At 39.6% G+C, this 14,869-nt stretch overlaps 1 protein-coding gene across 1 annotated transcript in view; it reads right to left on the minus strand.

Moving 5' to 3' along the window:
- Positions 1 to 14,869, minus strand: part of Dcdc1 (doublecortin domain containing 1) — a 367,448-nt gene that overhangs the window by 32,661 nt on the left and 319,918 nt on the right. Inside the window, 5 exon segments of the mRNA XM_055602817.1 lie at positions 2,125 to 2,330; positions 4,200 to 4,402; positions 5,551 to 5,733; positions 8,658 to 8,825; positions 14,470 to 14,563. Of these exon segments, the coding sequence (XP_055458792.1) occupies positions 2,125 to 2,330; positions 4,200 to 4,402; positions 5,551 to 5,733; positions 8,658 to 8,825; positions 14,470 to 14,563 (854 nt within the window).

The following is a 14,869-nucleotide window of genomic DNA, read 5'->3' on the forward strand; positions in this document are numbered from 1 at the left end:
GTGTGTGTGTGTGTGTGTGTGTGTGTGTGTGTGTGTGTGTGTGTGTGGTGATGGTGGGCTCAAGACAGTACTTCTCTGTGTAGCCTTGTCTGTCCTAGACTAGATTTGTAGACCAGGCTGGCCTCAAACTCACAGAGATCAGCCTGCCTCTGCCTCCCTGAGTGCAGAAGACACAGATCTTGATCTTTACAGTCAACCAAACCTGCCAATAGCTTGATTTGGACTTCCAAATCTCTGTGAAAAAAAAAACACATTTTTGTTTTAGAATTCCTACTGTTAGAAAAAGATATTCCCAGAACTTAAAAAAAAAAGCCAACAAAAACCAACCAACCAAGCAACCCGCCCCCCCAACAGGCAAAGCTGTAGGTAATTTACTTCTGCAAATCAAGATGACCTGAAGTGGGTGAGCAAGCACACTGGCGGGAGGTTCACTTAGATATGCTCATGTAGGTGGTGACTGTGTCTTGCCCCTCTGGTGAGAGCTAGACCTCACAGCCTGGCGAAGTCATAGCTGGTGCAAAAAGGGACGGCGTGATAGTTAGGTCTCAGACATGTCTGACATCTGGGAAGTAGGCAAACAAGCACATGCCAAAGTATCACAAGAGATTTATGGGTGGTTGGCAGGCAGGTCACCCATCTTTGATAGAACAAACTGTTTCTCACACTGTAGTGTTCTGTTATAATAGAATAAAAACGAAGACCTCAAAAATCACAAGAAGATACATTTTTCTAGTGAACAAAAACTCCTAAATGGAAATTGTCTGCAGAGATGGACTAACTAGAATTTCAGTACTGTGGAGAGATTGTTGCAGGTCCAAAGATAATTGTCTTATCTTGGACTTGCTCTAGCCATCCAGAACAGCCACTCCTCACCAACCTCTGTGTCTGAACTAACATCTTGTGATCAGTAGGTAAAAACATTTTAAAACCTATTATGTTAACAGAGCCAGACCACTAACTTCCACCAATCCAGAAGCTACGGATGTCATTAGATAGCATCTTGGGCTGATGAAGAGCTTCCTCCTTTTCACTGTACTTGCCTCTCTGATGTAACCATCAATGCATTTTAAATTTGCCTTGATTTATGACTTTCTTTGTTCTGTGAAACTATAAAACTGCTTTCATGCTGGAACATAGAATTTGTGGTAACCTAAATCTGTGTTCCCTAGCTACAGTTAATCAAAATGGCTCCAGAATAAACTACATCCTATCTCCTTTACCATAACATTTTCTGAAGTTTTTCTATTAACACTATATTCACTTGCTTCTCATGAAAATTCTGTAAGGAAAGTGATCATTAGTAAACTCAGCTACGAATAAGAGAACCGAGTTAAATATAGGTTCAAGAGCTTGACCAATGTCATTTAGCTGCAACTGGCAAATCTGAGATTTGAAACTTGGCATTCTGACTCCCAAACCAAAGTTTGTAACCATAACATTGAGGACAGGAATAAAAAAACTTCACACTGAGAACACACCGCTATATTACGACTGGCAAGACTGGCTTTTGACAAAGCAATGTTCATGGCACAGTCCTTCCCATAAAATGTGATAGTGAGGGACACAGAAAGATGTGGGTAGACAATTATGATATGATGTACTAAAAGTGGCAAGAAAGGGACAGTCACTGGAGCTTCTAGAGTTTCACAGAAGCAATGGAAAAAGCAAGGTCAGGGAATGAAAGGAAAGGGTAGAAAAAATACAGAGAGGGAGACCTTCCTTTCAGCGGAAGAAAGAAATCCTTACTGATCTAGCAACAATTTCTTCAGTGCTCCTAGCTAAAGCTATGGATTCTGAGTTTTAGAGCAAAAAGGGTTAGCGCTTTATAAAGTAGTTAAATTGACTACTGCTATTAGTATGAATTGATTCATTGTTTCAGCTCTAAAGTATATATATATATATATATATATATATATATTTTCTCTCTCTTTTTCTCTCTTTCTCTCTCTCTCATTCAGAAAGGTGAGAACACTATGAGCATCTCATTGATACCCTTTGAACCATTTACAAAAGTAGCTGGCAATAATTTTGAAATTCTTGCTGTAGTGACTGCATGAATCATATTTAACCTTTTCATAAAAGAGTATAAATAAAACCAACTGATGCCTGTTGATGCTAACCAACCTTCTGTATTTTGAACAGCTATCTCTTCTGTCCCAACAGACTCTGTACTTGTCTGTTGCTCCTCAGGGTCTCCCTGGAGAAGGTTTTCACCGATAGCCCACAGAAGCAAACCACGCAAAGTGAGGATGGTGGTTCCATCTCTGGTATAGATTTTGGAAGCTGCTCTGGTGAGTTTAGGTCGTTCCGTGCACTCTGCAAGAAGATACACAACACAAGTTGTAAAGAACTGATGGAAAGGGCTAGAGAGGTGGCTCAGCTCCTACAAGTTCTCACTGCTTTTGAGAGAACCCAGGTTCTGTTCCCAGCACCCATATGATGGCCTACATCTGTAGATAACTCCAGTTCCAGGGGCTCCAGTGCCCTCTTGTGACCTCTGGGGGTACCAGGCTTGCACAAAGTGCACTTAAATGCAGGTAGGACACATAAAAATAAAAGTGAATAATATATTTTTAAAAACACTAACAAGAAATAATGATGGCAATTGAAATCATAACAAGTTGTTTCCCATTGTAGAAATCTGAAAAAATCCTTTATTTTGAAAGAACAGGCACTGAATAAGTGTTGATGTTGATTTTTGATTACTGGCAATTTTTGATAGTTGATTGCTCTATTTAACATGAGTCAAACCTGGCTTTGGGCATCCCTGACTCTAGCTGAAGCGGAGCTGCTGATATATGCTGATACATTCCCCCATCAGACTATCCTAGTAAAAGTGTGTAACTTAGAAACCTCCTTCCATTTATTATACTACAAGATGCAAAATTGCAATACTGCAAATTGGTGAATAGTTTTGAATAAACAAAGTTAATGTTCTATCCCAAACCTGTCAGACATTATCACCTCTATTTTGCAGGTGGGAAAACAAATCATAGAGCCAGACTTGTGGGCCAACAAGATGCCCCAGAGGGTTAGAGTGCCTGCTGCAAACCTGATGATGTGAGTTTAATCTCTGGGGCCATATAGTGGAGAAAGGAAATCAGCTCTCTCAGATTGTTCTTTAACATCCAGAAGTGCATTGTGGCACAAGTGTGGCCACATGACACACACACACAGACATTCATACATAAAAATGTAAACGCAAAAAAGACAAAAATAAAACAGAAAAACAGAGCGGGAGGGTGCCTTTGTTAAATCTTGGTGTTGAGTTTTGTGCTTTGCTTTGTCCGCTGAGCAGTAGTTTCTCTTCTGAAAAGATTTATTTATTTTTTTTGTGTGTTTAATTATGTTTTTCATTGTCCATCTCTGTGTGCACATGGGTGCAGATGTCCCAGGAGGCCAGAAGAGGGTGTTAGGTCCTGGGAAGCTGGGTTTATGTACAGACTGTTGTGAGCCACCAGATTGGGTGTGGGAATCAATCTCATGTCCTTTGTAAGTGTTGAGCCATCTCTCCAGACCTGAACAACAGTATCTTGACAAGAAAAGCCAATTGTTTGCCATCACAGAGGTGAGTGAACAGGAAAGGATGGGGAGTTGGCAAGAAAACTCCATGTTGTATTTAATATTACCTATAAAATGTTATTAAAAATATTGGGCAAGTTGTTGAGACAGAATTATCACTTTGGAGCTCTCTTCTTTCTCATGACTACTCAGCCCCTAAGGCGATTACAGTCATTGACCACTTGAGGCCGCCCAACTTAAAAGTGAAGTGAAACACCTTATTAATAAATATGTGTTCAGATGCTCCAAATGCTACCTGAAGTGACTTTTTTTTTTCAAACCATTCAGATGACATGCAACTTGAAGTGCATGGAGAACAAAGAGGAAAGAGATGCTCTGTTCAGCATGAGAGTGAAGAATCCTATTTGGTCTATTTTCCCTCTTGCTTTATATCTTTTCTCTGGGCCCAGTGGAAAACCAATATATTGGTTTCTCACTCTTTCTAAACTTGTGTTCAGAAAGAAAGAAAGAAAGCCCAAAAGCAATGCTTCCAGGAAAATGGAGATCAGTTTAAGTTTATGGACATAGACAGGGATACCTGTTGCTCATTTGGGGGGGGGGGGGTTCTTGTCAGGAACTGCCGTCACCATTATCTCCAAGGATGGATCCAGCATTTTAGTGATAGCCACTTATCCCCAGGAAATGTCCCAGGCACAATTAACTTCCCATTTGAATATCCATTCCCATTTTTGTATGCAATTATTTTCACTGCCTTCTGGTACAAAGCTACCACACCACTGTGAGTTGCAGTGCATTCACTTTCACTTGTCTTTGTCCATAAAGATGACAGATACTTTTCATATCTTAGAGTGTTTTCACCTTCATAAAAAGATAAATCAGCCTGGTTAGTTTAAAAAAAATGAATATCTACATAAATTGTGTTGCTTCTGCTCTGTTATTTTGACATGTTTCTACTCCCCATGTAAAGGCTGCATGTATGTGTATGCGCGTGGCACTTACACTTGATAGTGCCTTCTTCATGTACTGTAGATTCTTGACGTGGAGGAGTAAGGGAGTTGGGTCAGAATTCCTCGGTTCTCTTTCTGGTCCTCTCACTAACACCTTAACACTTGGTTTGTCCTTTTGGCTTGCTCTGATTTTCCTTAGCTGTTGCTGTATATCTGTTTGGATTTGAGATGGGTCATAAGAGATGCGAAAGAAAGGATTTCAGAACCAAAGGGAACCTGGGATTGAACACAACAGATACTTTCTTAGTCACTCTAAAAGGAGGTCATTCACTGGTGGCAGATGAGTGAGGAGGGCAAGGAAGATGCAGAAGATCCCTTAGAAAGCTTTCCCTCACTGTCCTGACCCAAGAGCCTGCCAGAAGGGACAGGCTCTGACTATGCTGCTGTAGAGTTCTTCCCAGTTACCCCAGTATTTGCAAACCAAATACTGCCAGGCTTCCAATGTGACTGGTTCCTTTCTTTTTCCGGGTCACTACTTGGGTTGAGTTGACTGTCCGTCTCTAGCATAAATTGGGATCAGGAGACAGAGGAGTGAAGTCTGAGGACAAGAAGGTGATCCCTGCAGAGCAGCAGGCTGGCTAGCTGCTCACATTTCAGGGTTACCTCCTCTTTATTCTGCTGTTTAGTCACCCCCTAACCCTGGTTCTTTACACTGCTCAACTTGAAGGGAAGGATCTTCTCCTTCTGTTTCAATGGTGCCATTTTAAGTGAAGGTCACAGGAATGTGGCAGTTAGTCCTCGCGCCCCAGGGGTGCTAAGTGGCATTAGACATTACAAACAGCAGCATGTCAAATCCTCCCCGAAATTCAACATACTCACAATAACGCAGCTTTCCCTGTCAACGCGGGGCAAACGCTACTGTGCTAATTAGAGATCTGCGGTTACGTCCGAAGCGCCCAATCAACTTCAAGGGATGGTGCCTTTGAGGAAGGTGAAGTGGGTGAGCGGAGATGGACCAATCCAAATGCATCAATGTTGCCAAATCCTTGCCACATGGGCAGCAGCAGAGCCTGGTATGTACCTTGGCAACACTGATGACCTTGAAAGACCCTCGTCGCAAGGACTTCTGTTCAGAGCCTGAAACACAGAAGAATGGAGCCCTTGGAGGCAGATGTCTCAGCCCCTTCTCTGCCCCCATGGACTGTCCGTGCGCCAGGCAGAGCATGATTTTTCCCTTTCCATCAGGTGAGAGGTAACAGTATCCCTAAAACAGGAGGAAAGATGCTCCCATGTCGGTGTTTCTTAATCATAAAAGCTCTTTTATAGAGCTCTTCACAGCATAAGGAAAGTATGTTCGTCATCATCAAATGCTACATTTAAATCCACAACCCAAATGCATTATGCATCTAACAATTAATTCTTACACGTATTTATTTGGTGTGTTTATGCTGGGAGCGGGGGCCAAACATGGTTGGAGGTCAGAGGCTACTTTGCAAGAGTTGGTTCTCTCCTTCCATCACATGGGTTCCAGGAATTGAACTCAGGTCCTCAGGCTTAGCAGCAAGTGCCTTATCTGTGGAGTTATCTTACTAGTCCCAATAAATTTTTTTAAAAATATTTAAGTATTCCTATGGGCTACATCTGAGCACAGGGTCTAGGTCATCTCCATGCATGGTCCTTGGTTAGTGTATCAGTCTCTGCAGGACTCCCTGGGCCCAGAAGTTTTGGCTTTGTTGGTCTCCTTGTGGAGTTCCTGTCCCCTCTGGGTCCTTCTATCCCTTCTCCTCTTCTTATGTAAGACTCCCTGCCCTCTGCCCAAAGTTTGTGGATGAGTCTCTGCATCTGCTCCAATATGGGTCTCTAAGTAAAGGGAGCAGGAGCTGCTTCTGCCATGAGCTGGGCAGCCTGTTCTTTGATCACTTCTCCCTGGCAGGGCTGCCTTGCCAGGCTATAGAAGAAGAAGATCCAGGCAGTCCTGATGAGACTTGAAAGACTGGGGTCAGATGGCAGAGGAGAAGGTCTCCCCCTTTCAGTGGACTAGGGGATGGGTAGAGGGGGAAGGAGGAGAGGGAGGGACCAGGAGGATATGAGGGAAGGAACTACAGTTGGGTTATAAAGTGAATAAATAAATAATATTAATAATAAAAGTATTTCTTAACTCTGTAATGATTATTTAATATCAGAGACTCTAACTTTTGTACAGCATTAAGATTTCTTTGATGAATGACCAGTGTTTTCTCAGGGATAAGAAAAGTACATATAACATCTTGTATATAAGGGACATCTTGCTGTACCCAGAAACTAAATAATCAATATTGGAGTTAAGGATTAATATCAAAAGGATACAGAAGGCAAAGTGAAGGAATCCCAACTGTCTCAAAATAAGACAGTTTGAGACTAGAAAGGATGATATTTGAAACAGACTGTTCTTGAGTATATCAACTCCCAGGAGTTTATAATAAGGCTACGAATTTGAGTAAAGAATGAAAAGGGCAAGGGACCTCATTCAGCATTATCAGAAATGAATTATGGTTGACAGACATTTGACTTGAAACTAACAGTGGTGGCTCTTAGTGTAGCAAATTCTTTCTAAAGATGGCCATAATAAAGCTAGTCCAATCCTGTTTGTGTGCCCTTTTAACTGGTGACGCTGCTACACCACTTGTCAAGAAGTGTAGTGTTTTTCTCTGTATCTCCCCTCCGTGATTGTGAGCTGGCTCTGTCACCGACATTGGCCCACTGACAACAAAAGTAAAAGGCAAGCAGTTGCACGGGGGGGTGGGGGGGCTTGCACAGTGGAGGCTGGCCTCTACAGCTAACACCGGAGACCTGAGGCCACACTGTGGAGTCAATTGGGCCAACGTCCTTGAGGAGTGAGCGGGAGGAGAGTCAATGCCTGCCAACCAGTATGCATGTTAGAGACTACATCTTGGGCTTCAAAGAAAAAAAAAAAGCTACAGGCTGATCATAACCACTTTAGAGGCTCTTTAAAGACCTGCAGAGCTGGCCAGCAGTGCTCATCCCAAATTGCTACCTCACAAGGGTATGTATTTTAGTTGATGTGCTATGTTATAACAGAAAAGTGGAGTTTCAAAAAAAAGAAGTAGGTATGTCCTCTGCCTTTCCCTTCAAACCATACTTTTGGATACTGAAATACCTATATGGGAAATGTTCTTATTATAACTTCAGTTAATTAATGTGGGGAAAACAGTATAATCAGATAAAAGTGACTAATATGAAACAAAATGATGATATTGGATGAATAGACACTGAGGAATTTCCAAATATGGGAATAAGAAGAAATTAATTCAAATGACTAAGCATTAGGACAGCTAGGTATAGGTTTCAGAGACCTAAGTATATGAAACACACAGGGAAACCCATTAAGGTTCTGAAGAAAACGGTTAGCATAGGTCTTAATAACAACTTTAGTGTGCGTCCCATTTATAGAATCAATGAGGAAGGAGAAACAAGTCAAAGGATGCTACAAGGAAGCAAATTCAAATGGACCATAAGAACAAGATCCCAGCTGAGACCCTTTTTTGAGTCTTGACCCAAGCTGACAAACAGAAAAATGGGTTTTCAGGACAACCCAGGAATTTTGATTAAAAATAGTTTATTACGTTGCTCAAATATCATCGTTAATTTTGTTGATCATGACAATGGCATGGTGATTATGTCAAAAATGTTTAAAATTATATGATTCCATATTTAATTTAGAAGTAAGCTAATATCATATCTGAGATTAGCAGAAGTAACCCAATCTTGGTCACAGCTGATTGTGTGTGATGGGCAAATCATGATTCACTGTACAAATGTCTGCTTTAGAATATGTATGAAGTTGTCCACAATAAAACAAGTAGTTTTGGACAGACTATATAATTTATCTTACTCCTCATAATTTTCTTTCATTCTTTCCTAATGAGAATCCCGGAGTATAAGTGATTTCCTCAAAAATTAGTATTCATGCCGAACATGGTAATACACACCTGCTATCCCATACTTGGGAAACAGAGAGAAGGGGGATGGCAAGTCAGAAGCCAGCTTGGTCTTTGTAGAAAGACTGTTGGAAACTAACAAGTTAGTGCTCAGCCTGTATGAATTCAAGCTTTACTGTGGGGAAAAACTTCTTGCTTTATTAAATGACCCTATTTTTTTTTCCATCTGTGGGAAGAGGGAACTACTTACAGGCTGATCAATGTTTTCTTTAGTGACAGATGACGTGCAAAGGCCAGAGGAATTCACTGCTGTGATTTCCTTATCCAGGGCTGTACTGTGAAAGGCTATAAATGTTCTTTTATTTTCCATGTAATGCCACTTTTGATTGGCAGTCCCATTGCTGTATGGCTTATATTTCTAGAAAAACAAAAGAGAGCAATAATATACAGACTCAAATAGATAGGTGAGTTTACAAGATGGCATAGCGAGTGTTTTTCTTTTTATTGCATAAGTTTAGAAAGTACAATTACTCATAAATTATTGTACAATGATAATTACTGTCCATATTTGAGAATTACATAAATATTTCATAATGTTAAATACATTGTTTCATTCACAAAACACTAAAACATACAATTTTGTAACTCTATTATTTTTGATACTTAACATTCTTCTGTGAATTTTCTGACATTTAAAAAAATATTACTCATTTTATCTCAGAGATAGTATGCTTTCTAATCCTGAATAGTTAAACCTGCAGGTTTTTTTTTTAAAAAAACATTCCTTATAATAAATGACATCAGGAGATGTGTGTGTGTTTACGTGTGTGTGTGTGTGTAAATACATGAACACTTCTTTAGCATTCTAAAACGTCTAAAAGGATTTTTGATTAAGGTCATTTAAAAAATTATGATATTGACTAAGAAAACATTTTTTAGAAAAATTATTTGGCTTTCTTCATCACTTCCAGTATGTTAATTTACCTATTATTTTTTTATTATTACAATTAATCCACTTTGTATGCCAGCTGTAGCCCCCTCCTTTGTCCCCTCCTAATCTCACCTTATCCTTAGTCTCCTCCCATATCCCTCCCCAAGTCCACTGATAGGGGAGGTCCTCCTCCCTTCCATCTGACCCTAGCCTATCAGGTCTCATCAGAACTGGCTGCATTGTCCTCCTCTGTGGCCTGGTAAGGCTGACCTCCCCCTCAGGGGAAGGTGATCAAAGAGCAGGCCAATCAGTTCATGTCAGAGACAACCCCTGCTCCCCTTACTAGGGAACCCACTTGGAGGCTGAGCTGCCATGGGCTACATCTGTTCAGGGGTTCCAGACCATCTCCATGAGTGGTCCTTGGTTGGAGTATCAGTCTCAGAAAAGACCCCTGGACCCAGATTTTTTTTTTGGTTCTGTTGCTCTCCTTGTGGAGCTCCTGTCCCCTCCAGGTCTTTCTATCTCCCTCTTCTTTGATAAGGTTCCCTGCATTCTGCTCAAAATTTGGCTATGAGTCTCAGCCTCTGCTTTGATACCCTTCTGGGTAGAGTCTTTCAGAGGCCCTCTGTGGTTGGCTCCTTTCCTGTTCCCCGTTATCTCCCTCTTCCATTGTCATCCCATTTGCTTTCTAAGTGAGGATTGAGAAACTCCTTATTTAGCTTTTTTAGTTGTACAAATTTTAGGATGTTTATCCTATATTATATGACTAATATCCACTTATAGGTGAGTATATGCCATGTGTGTCTTTCTGCTTCTAGGATACCTCACTCAGGATGATATTTTCTAGTTCCCATCATTTGCCTGCAAATTTCATGATTTCCTTGTTTTTAATTGCTAAGTAGTTTTCCATTGTGTAAAAGTACCACAATTTCTGTATCCATTCCTCCATTGAGGGACATCTGGGTTGTTTTCAGATTCTGGCTATTATGAATAAAGCTGCTATGAACATGGTTGAGCAAATATCCTTGTTGTATACTTGCATATTTTGGATATATGCCTAGGAGTGGTATAGCTGGACCTTGAGGAAGCACTATTCCTAATTGTCTGAGAAAGGGCCAGATTGATTTCCAAAGTGGTTGTACAAGTTTACATTCCCACCAGCAATGAAGGAGGGTTCCCCTTTCTCCACAACCTCTTCAGCATGTGTTATCACTTGAGTTTTTGATCTTAGCCATTCTGATGGGTATGAGATGAAATCTCATAGTTGTTTCCATGATGCGTAAGGACACTGAGCATTTCTTTAAGTGTTTCTCTGCCATTCAATATTCCTCTATAGAGGTTACTCTGTTTAGCTCCATACCCCATTTTTTAATTGGATTACTTGATTTGTTGCTTTTTAACTTCTTTAGTTCTTTATATAGTCTGGATATTAGCCCTCTGTCAGATATAGGGTTGGTGAAGATGCTTTCCCAGTCTGTAGGCTCTTCGTTTTGTTCTGATGACAGTGTCCTTTGCTTTACAGAAGCTTTTCAGTTTCATGAGGTCCCATTTATTGATTGTTGATCTTAGAACCTGTGCTGGTAGTGTTCTCTTCCAGAAGTTGTCTTTTGTGCCAATGAGTTCAAGGTCCTTTCCCACTTTTTCTTCTAACAGGTTTAGTTTTTCTGGTTTTATGTTGACATCTTGGATTTTACTTTTGTGCCAGGTGATAAATATGGGTCTATTTGCATTTTTATTCATGTAAACATCCAGTTAGACCAGCATATTTGTTGAAGATGCTTTTTCCATTGTATGGTTTTGGCTTCTTTGTCAAAAATCAAGTATCTGTGTGTGTGTGTTTACTTTTCGATCTTCTTTTTGATTCCATTGATCCAGCATCCTGTTTGTATACCAGTACCATGCAGTTTTTATTACTGTTGCTCTGTAGTACACCTTGAGATCAGAGATGGAGATACCTCCAGAAGCTCTTTTATTGTACAGGATTGTTTTAGCAATTTCTGGTTTTGTTTTTGTTGTTGTTGTTGTTGTTGTTGTTGTTTGCTGTTTATTTTTTCATATGAAATTGAGAATTGTTTTTTCAAGGTCTGTAAAGAATTGTATTGGTAATTTGGTGGGAATTGCATTGAATTTGTAGCTTGCTTTTGGCAGGATGGCCATTTTCACTATGTTAATCCTATGGATCCATGAGCATGGGAGATCTTTCCATCTTCTCATAGCTTATTCGATTTCTTCCTGCAGGGACTTGAAGTTTTTTTCAAACAGTGCTTTCACTTGCTTGGTTAGAGTCACACCAAGGTACTTTATGTTATTTGTGTCTATTGTGATGAGTGTAGCTTCCCTAATTTCTTTCTGAGCCCTTTCGACTTTTGTATACAGGAGGGCTACTGATTTTTTTAATTAATTTTTTATTCAGCCACTTTGCTAAAGCTGTTTATCAGCTGTAGGAGTTCTTTTCTAGAATTTTTGTGGTGACTTATGTATACTATCATATCTCTGTGAATTTTTATCACCTTGATGTCCTTTAGTTGACTTATTGCTCTAGCTAGGACTTCAAGTACTATGTTGAAGAGATATGGAGAGAGTGGGCAGCCTTGCCTTGTCCCTGAATTTAGTGGAATTGATTTAAGTTTCTCTTTGTTTAGTTTTTTTGTTGGCTATAGGCTTGCTGCACACTGTCTTTACTATGTTTAGATATGTGCCCTGATACCTCCAAGACATTTAACATGAATGAGTGTTAGAATTTGTCAAATGCTTTTTGGGGATTTAAGGAAATGATCTTTTTTTTGTTATTTTTTTTTTCAGTTTGTTGATATATTGGATTCAATTGATGGATTTCCATATATTGAACTACCTCTGCATACCTGGGATGAAGTCTACTTGGTCAGAGTGGATGATATCTTTGATGTGTTCTTAAATTCAGTTTGCAAGTATTTTGTTGAGTATTTTTCCATCAATGTTCATAAGGGAGATTGGCCTAAAATTCTCTTTCTTTGTTGGGTCTTTGTGAGGTTTAGGTATCAAGGTGACTGTAGCCTCATAGAATGTATTTGATAATGAGCCTTCTGTTTGTATTTTGTGGAATAGTTTGAAGAGAAATGGAGTTAGCTCTTCTTGAAGGTCTGGTAGAATTCTGTGCTGAAATCATCTGACCTTGGGCTTTTTTTTTGGAGGTGAGACTTTTGATGAATGCTTTTATTTCCTTGGGGGATAAAGGACTATTTAATCTATTTACCTGATCATGATACAATTTTGGTAAAGGGAATTTATCAAGAAAATTTTCCATTTCATTACATTTTCAAATTTTGTGGTAACAGGCTTTTGTATTAAGTACCTATTGTTTTTATGTTCTTGCCAAATGTGCATAATATATCCCCAAACACCAGATCACTAAGTGAGAAAAACAGCAATTTGTTGACATTTCAAATATGAATTTCATTGGTATTCAAGGAAGTGTTTTTTCCAATAATTCAGCTGAATACACAACAGAAACTGTGTATTTTAATACTATTGTTTGTATTGTTTTTAAAATTTTATTTATTATTGTTTTTTATTTCCTGTGAATTGGTGTTTTACCTACATGTATGTATTTATGATGTTGGTGAATACCCTAGAACTGGAGTTACAGACAGCTTCGAGCTGCCATGTCAGTGCTGGGAATTGAACCCCGGTTCTCTGAAAGAATAGTCACTGTTCTTAACCACTGAGCCATCTCTCCAGCCCTGTTTGTATTGTTATAGAATGTAATTTTGTTAATGGTACACCATTTTTGAGTTATCTCAAGTGTTAAAAAATAGTTTCAGTGTAAGATGATTTAAGCTGGTAGGCTAGCTACAAATACCCATGTTATGATGCCTCAAGGAACTTTATAACTTACAATAACTACTTTACCTTGTAAGAGATTAATAGCCAAGAAGTCCTTAACACTAATTTAATGGATCAGACAACAGAGCTCCCTCCAAGGTTTGGAAAACCAAACGCTAAATTCTCAGACAACACGAAGGGTCAAACAGTATTATCCTGGAGTAGCTCGTTTCCATGATTTTACAGATACTTTAACATTTTCTCACAAACTTACCATTTAATACATAAAAAATGAAGCACCTGCAATTACAAGACATCATGAAAGGTAATCCAAATTACCTTACGATTAAGTTTATTCCTTATAAAATAAGACACATTGGGGTGACATTAATATCTGCAAATGCTATGAAAACAATTAGGCAACCAAGTGAATGTGGAGCTGAGTGAGGTTTAAGCTCCCTGCTCTGTGTTGAAGAGGCACCCGACAAGAAGCATGGAATGTTATGTGCGCCATGTCTTCAGAATAAATGTTTACTCCTTGTTCATCATGAGGACAGAAGACGTAATTAAACAGCACTCAGAATCCATCCAGCTTGCTGTGTCCTCATTTCAGATTCCAAACTGCAAAACAAGTTTCTTTGCTAAAAGCGTGGAGTAAAACAAATGTTATTTGGAGAGAATTATTCTGTTCGATGAAAACCAGGGTGGAGCTTTCAGGAGGTGAATGCGGAGCTTGGATCTTCCTAAGCCATCTCTTGGCCTAGCAAGGAAAATCCAATTACAAGTGTTTGGCAGAAGAAACCTTCCTGGGTCTGCACCCAAGACTCCAAGTGAAACCTGTACTAAAGGTACCGCAAGTGGGTTGCTTAGAATTACCGCTGTGGGCTCATGACCAACAAAAAGGTTGACCAGTCCTCTTCCTCCAGTCTCCAGACCAGGGGTCCTTGCCTGTGCTCCCCGTCAGTGAAATAGGTGCACCGAACGGCCATCACCTCTGAGGTTGCAAGCTCTATGAATCCTGTTGGGAGTGTTTCTGACGCTTGCCAGTGTGACTCTTCTAAGTGCCCCTACCCTAAACTACCAGCAAGCCTACAATCGCCATTAATCAGAATGAACCGAATTGAGAGGAACCATGATACACTCAACTTAAAGTCTAGGCATAGTATTACAAATATAGATGTATGTATATATGTGTGTATACACATGTATTTTTACCACTGACATTCAAGATAACAATCTATGACAGCCGTTCTCTGCAACAAAAAGGGATGGAGCCTCCTTGCAATGTCATGAAAGGGGAAGGCTTCTTGTTGGCCTGTGCATATCTTACCTGAATAATAACTGGATAGCCACGGGCTTCATTTTGAGCCTTGGTCATAAGCACTGCCAGCGCAAGGTCTGGATTACTCACTAGGTAAAAGGTCCTTAAGAAGACAGAATTAATTGCATTATATAACATGTTGTTATTAATGTAAATAGAATTTTCATACATTTCTGCTATGTGAAAACCTAAGTCTCTTTATGTATCATCAGCTAATCAGAACAAATAAGTTATGACATTCTGATTTAGATATTACCAAATATCCATTAAAATACCTTATGTAGAATTTATAAATAACAGTTCATGTTTTATCAGAGCTTAGCAATTCTTCATAACCTGTTTTCCCTATTTAAATCATGGTGTAGTTTTTGTCTCTAGATTGTACCCACTCTGATATATCTTTATGGCC

Source organism: Psammomys obesus, unplaced genomic scaffold, assembly GCF_907164565.1.
Source record: "Psammomys obesus unplaced genomic scaffold, mPsaObe1.curated_primary_1811, whole genome shotgun sequence".
Lineage (NCBI taxonomy): Eukaryota > Metazoa > Chordata > Mammalia > Rodentia > Muridae > Psammomys > Psammomys obesus.